We start from the raw sequence: 6,000 nt of genomic DNA, 5'->3' as shown, positions 1-6,000 counted from the left end.
TCTTTGTAGAAGAGCAGTTGAGCAACCCTACAGATTTTCAGATGTTACAGACATGTTGTGTGTCTTATACAACTAATACGTTGTGTAATATGTAGTTGTACTGTAATTACTAGTGATAGCATTGTATCAACATGTAACACTACACCAGCTGAAATAATTGCAGACCCCTACTGTACTAACATATTGATACAACATTATGTTTAGTAATCACGTAATTAGTACATAGACATTAAAACAACTTCAAGTAAAGTGTGACTGACCAGTATTATATTAACACTAACTGACTCAACTGTTTACATTTACATTTATGGCATTTAGCAAACGCCTTTATCCAAAGCGACTTACAGCCAATACATTTGTCTGAGTAAGTGAATCATCTATCCATCAGTCATCATCAGAAAAAGTAATCTATGCTAGGACCAGAGGCTATTGGCAGTGAAGAAAGCATTTTTTTTTTTAATCTATTCATAACTATCTATTCCTCTGTCTCTCTCATTCCAGGACACGGAACAAAAGGAGTGTTCGAGCTCCTGGCTGGCTGGAGAAGGACTCGAGAGACCCTCCCCTTCAAGGAACGAGTGGCGGACGCCTTCGCGGACGTGATGGTGTGCTACACCATGACCAGCTCGCTCTACATCATCACCTTCGGCATGGGCGCCAGCCCCTTCACCAACATCGAGTCCGTGAAGATCTTCTGCCAGAGCATGTGCGTTGCCATTCTAGTGAACTATTTCTACGTGTTCTCCTTCTACGGCTCCTGCCTGGTGTTCGCGGGCCAGCTGGAGCAGAACCGGTACCACAGCGTGTTCTGCTGCAAGATCCCGTCCGTGGAGTACCTGGACCGGCAGCCCACGTGGTTCAAGACCATGATGAGTGACGGGCACGATCACATCACGCATCACGACGTCATCCCGTACCAGAACCACTTCATCCAGCACTTCCTGAGGGAGCATTACACCGAGTGGATCACCAACACGTACGTCAAGCCCTTCGTGGTCATCCTCTACCTGATCTACGCCTCCTTCTCCTTCATGGGATGTTTACAAATCAGTGACGGATCCAACATTGTCAACCTGCTGGCCAGTAACTCCCCCAGTGTGTCGTTCGCGATGACCCAGCAGAAGTACTTCAGTAACTACAGTCCGGTTATTGGGTTCTATATCTACGAGCCCATCGAGTACTGGAACTCGACGGTACAGGAACACCTCAGAACTCTGGGTCACGGCTTCAACAAGATCTCCTGGATGGATAACTACTTTCACTATCTGAAGGTAGCATTAAGCCTGTTTGTTTTTTTTAACAAACAGTGCTGTTATTTATTTTATTTTGTTATTGTTATTATTATTTATTCTTTTTTTTTTAATGAACTTCCTATTTACTGTAAATGCATCCATTAGTCTTTGCAGCTGTCTCTTAGTCATCAATATTTACTTTTTCTTAATTCCTCCTAAGTCGGTTAAATCTCTGTGTTAGTGTTGTAAATCACATTGTCGTGTTTGTCTGAACCAAAATGTTTGTTTTGGATCCGATTCACAGATGGTGAACTTTGCAGCTCTAACTTTTTAATGTTTTATTTATGTTTTGTAGTTCTTAATATCTCCTCTCATTCGTTGTCTTTGTTATTATTGTGAATCACACGTTTGTTTGTGAATTCGACTCGTAGGTGGCGAACGTGAGCGCATCGACCAAGAGCGACTTCATCTCCATCCTCAAGGGCTCGTTCCTGCAGAGCCCGGAGTATCAGCACTTTACGGAGGACATCATCTTCTCCAAGGACGAGAACGAGGAGTACAACATCATCGCGTCGCGGATGTACCTGGTGGCGCGCACCACGGAGAAGACGCGGGAGGAGGTGGTGGAGCTGCTGGAGAGGCTCCGCCCCCTGTCCCTGATCAACAGCATCAAGTTCATCAGCTTCAACCCGACCTTCGTCTTCATGGACCGCTACAGTTCCTCCGTCGTCTCGCCCCTCCTCACCTCGGCCTTCAGCGTGCTCACCATCCTCATCCTCACCTTCTTCCTGGTGGTCAACCCGCTGGGGAACTTCTGGCTGATCCTGACGGTGACGTCCGTGGAGCTCGGGGTCCTGGGCCTCATGACCCTCTGGAATGTAGACATGGACAGCATCTCTATCTTGTGCCTTATATACACTCTCAACTTTGCCATGGATCACTGTGTCCCGCACCTGTACACGTTTGTGCTGGCCACCGAGCACACCAGGACCCAGTGCATCAAGATCTCGCTGGAGGAGCACGGGGCGGCCATTTTGCAAAACGCGTCCTGTTTCGTCATCGGCATGATGCCGCTGGTGTTTGTGCCTTCCAACCTGACCTACACGCTGTTCAAGTGCTCCCTGCTCACCGCCGGCTGCGTGGTGCTGCACTGTTTCGTCATCCTGCCCGTCTTCCTCACCTTCTTCCCCCCGTCCAAGAAGAGGCACAAGAAGAAGAAAAGGGCCAAGAGGAAAGAGAGGCAGCAGGAGAGGGAGAGGGAGAGGGAGAGGGAGAGGGCGAGGGAGAGGGGGGAGATAGAGTGCATTGAAGTCAGGGAGAACCCGGACCATGTGACTAACGTCTGAGAAAACGGGGGGAAGGGGGTGTACGGCGGTGCCAGCGCGTGAGCGATCGGCGAGCGTCAGTGGACGGGGCGTCCGTCTGCGATCTGTGATTGGTTGGTTGGCGAGGGAGGCGTGTCCTTTAGCGAGGGTGGCCATGTTGGTGTAGCACCTTCCAGACCCTGATGTGTCAGAGCTGACCCATCCCTCGTAAGGATGGAGGGATGGCGGGAGGGGAGGAGTGAAGGAGGGAGAGAGGGCAGGAAGGGCACTATTGACCCCAGCTAGCAGCAGCAGCCCTGGGCTGGCCTGAGTAGAGAGCGGGCCCCTCTGTAGGCCTTCTTTAGCCTGGACAGTGTATCTCATCTGCACAGCCTGCTGCCTGTCTGCTCATTATTGTTATACAGAAGCCCCACAGCCATGCAACAATAACAAACATCACATTCAAAATCCCAGTACTGTATTTACTTCAGATGTAAGTGAATTACAAATCTATTCGTAAGGTTTGATCAATTATGAGCTTGTGGTGCTGACCTTGATTCATTGGTAAACAACGGTGTGAATATCTATGCCTCTGATGTACAGTATCCTCTGACCAGTGGAGGCTAGTGGAGGTAGAAATCGGAGGACAGGCTCATTGTAATGCATGGAATGGAACGAGGAATGGTATCAAACACACGTGTTCCTCCATGCATTACAATGAGCCTGTCCTCCGATTTCTACCTCCACCAGCCTCCCCTGCCCCCAGACATGTCACCCGATCAAACAGAATTGCATTTACTGTACATCCAAGAACACTACATTTACTTCATACAGTATGTAAGGGAATTATAAATCTATGAACACATGTTGATGTTTTGAGCAAATTCATGTTAAGATCCCATAACCCCCCCATCTGTCACTTCACGGGTGCTCATTAAAGATTATCAAAATGCTAAATTATGTTCTACCGTTATCATATTGGATCATCTAAGCATATTGAAAGTGATGAAGATGATTAGACCACATTTGATCAGAGAGAGAGAGAGAGGGGGGGGGGGGGGCTAGCATTGAAATGTTCCTCAAATATCCCTCCAGTACTACAGCATTGCTGTGCAAGCATCTTAACCGATCTGCTCAGATCTGAAACGGAACATCTCGTAAACATGCATTGTGATTGACTGGCAAAGGAACGACCTTCCCTTAGAACACAGAGCGAGAGAGAACCCTCAGAGAACCCGTGTTCTGGTTCTGCTGTGGCACATTGTTTTCCTCCCGGTATGCCGAAAGCGGGAACAGCTGAACTGGGCAGATGGCATACACGGTGTCCATAATGAAGATTTATCTCACACATTACATCATGTGGGTAGAATTGTCAAGGTTAATCTTGGTGTAAGACAAATATATCTGCTTCATGTCAATTTCCACATCTGCTCCTGGCCAACGAACGGCAGTGGTAACTGCACCGCGCGGCATCTCTGAACAGCGTTGTGCATGTACAGTACTAGGTATCACAGTAGATGGGTTAACTACCAGGGAGAAGGGGGAGGATGGGTCTACCTGTGGAGCACGGCTAGGGTGTCCCACAATGCTTTGCACCACTAAAACCAAACATGTGGAGGCTTGTTGACGTTTGAGACGAAGACCTTGGCATCTCAGGCTCTGTTTGAATACTTTCAAAACGCAGTAACGGCAGCAGAGGCTGGTGAAGGTAGAGATCGGAGGACGGGCTCATTGTGATGCATGGAATGGAATGAGGGACGTTGTCAAACCATTCCTCATTCTATTCCATGCATTACAATGAGCCCGTCCTCCGATTTCTACCTCCACCAGCCTCTACTGCTGTGCAGGCTACCTGAGGGTCATGCCAGATCTGAGATAGTTGGTGCCTCTTCGTTTCCACTGTGTAACTGACAGTTGGGCCAAATCACCAGAAAGAACCAGTTTGGCTGCAGTTTTACTTCACTGTTATATGTCACACGTGTTTCTGTCACATTAAACCATGACGGTAAAGAGATCTGTTTGGTTCAAAACTCGAAGCAATGCTTTTATTTATAATTATACTGGTTGAAATCACCACTGGTTTTGTCCGCAGTCTACAGTATGTGTACACCAGTGAGTTAGCTTTCTCTCGTGCTTGAAATGTAACACATTCTCCTCCAACGTCCTCTCCACGATCCCAAGAGGCCAAAATGGTGCCTCTCTCTCTCTCCCTCCCTCTCCCTCCCTCTCTCTCTCTCTCTCCCTCTCTCTCTCTCTCTCTCTCCCTCTCTCTCTCTCTCCCTCTCTCTCCCTCCCTCCCTCTCTCTCTCTCTCTCTCCCTCTCTCTCTCTCTCTCTCTCTCTCCCTCTCTCTCTCTCTCTCTCTCTCTCTCTCCTCCCCTGAGGGAGAACCAACCGTATTATCTGGCCCAGTCATATGGCGATGCCTGATAAGAGCTGTTCTCTGTACAGCCTGTAAGACCTCACAAACACAATCCCAAGGTCAGGAGACGAGAGATGCTAATCATTAAGTATGGCCTCTAACATATCTCAGATCAGATCAGTTTGGCTCCACGGTGGTATGTGACAGAAGCAGACCTGGGTCAATATTAGAAAAAAATTGTTCTTTCGAATACTTACTGAGTGTTTGCTTGAGCCGGCCTGAAGTGCCAGATTGGCAGTTGCAGTTGCAACCGTTGCAGTTTTTAAAACTATTCAGTTGGCTTAATTGTGTGCCAGGCAAACTCAATCAAGCACAGAAAAGTATTTTAAATCTGGGCAGGTTTGGGCTGAAGTACGGGGTCATATCATGTAAAGGGATATGGTGGCTACCGGTCGGTTATTCTTATTTGGTTGTTATTATCGTGTTATTACCACCATATTCATTATTGCCACCTTATTCGTTATTACCATGTTATTACCATGTTATTACCACCTTAGTCTGTGTTGTAATAGGAAGTGCTACCCATTGTTATGACTTTGTTGTGGGCTTTGCTGTCTTCAGGTGGAAGAGCCTCTAGACAGGACTAACACTAGGCTAGGCTGAAGGAGTTCTGTGTATGTTTGGACCAAACCTCATCATATAGGAGACTGATGTTTAGCGATATGCGTACATGATGGAAGCATTGTGATGTATTAATTAGCCTGTAAAGAGGAAGTGAGGTCATAAACAAGAGCTCGCTCGCTTTTTAAGATGATGCCTTGGACTGCTCACAGGCTTGCTTACTCCGACTCTTCTTCCTGTTACAGTGGAGGCTGGTGGAGGTAGAAATCGGAGGACGGGCTCATTGTAATGCATGGGATGGGATGAGAACACACATGTTTGACACACCATTCCTTATTCCATTCCATGCATTACAATGAGCCTGTCCTCCGATTTCTACCTCCACCAGCCTCCCCTACTTTCTGTAATGAGAGAATATTAAGATTTTTGGGGAAAAAATAGACCAAGCAAGATGAAAGGGATCACCTCCCTCATGCGAGACC

The 6,000-nt window shown here is 47.5% G+C and overlaps 1 protein-coding gene across 1 annotated transcript in view; it reads left to right on the top strand.

The window, feature by feature from the left end:
* ptchd4 (patched domain containing 4) overlaps positions 1–2,578 on the top strand; it is a gene marked incomplete at both ends in the record, with an annotated part of 26,871 nt that extends 24,293 nt beyond the window's left edge. The window contains 2 exons of the mRNA XM_083688587.1: positions 502–1,271; positions 1,664–2,578. Coding sequence (XP_083544713.1) covers positions 502–1,271; positions 1,664–2,578 — 1,685 coding nt within the window. The remainder of the gene's footprint in view (positions 1–501; positions 1,272–1,663) is intronic.
* Positions 2,579–6,000: the final 3,422 nt, after the last annotated feature.

Source organism: Argentina silus (genome assembly GCF_951799395.1).
Source record: "Argentina silus genome assembly, chromosome: 17".
NCBI lineage: Eukaryota > Metazoa > Chordata > Actinopteri > Argentiniformes > Argentinidae > Argentina > Argentina silus.
This window is presented reverse-complemented; position numbering and strand designations above follow the sequence as displayed.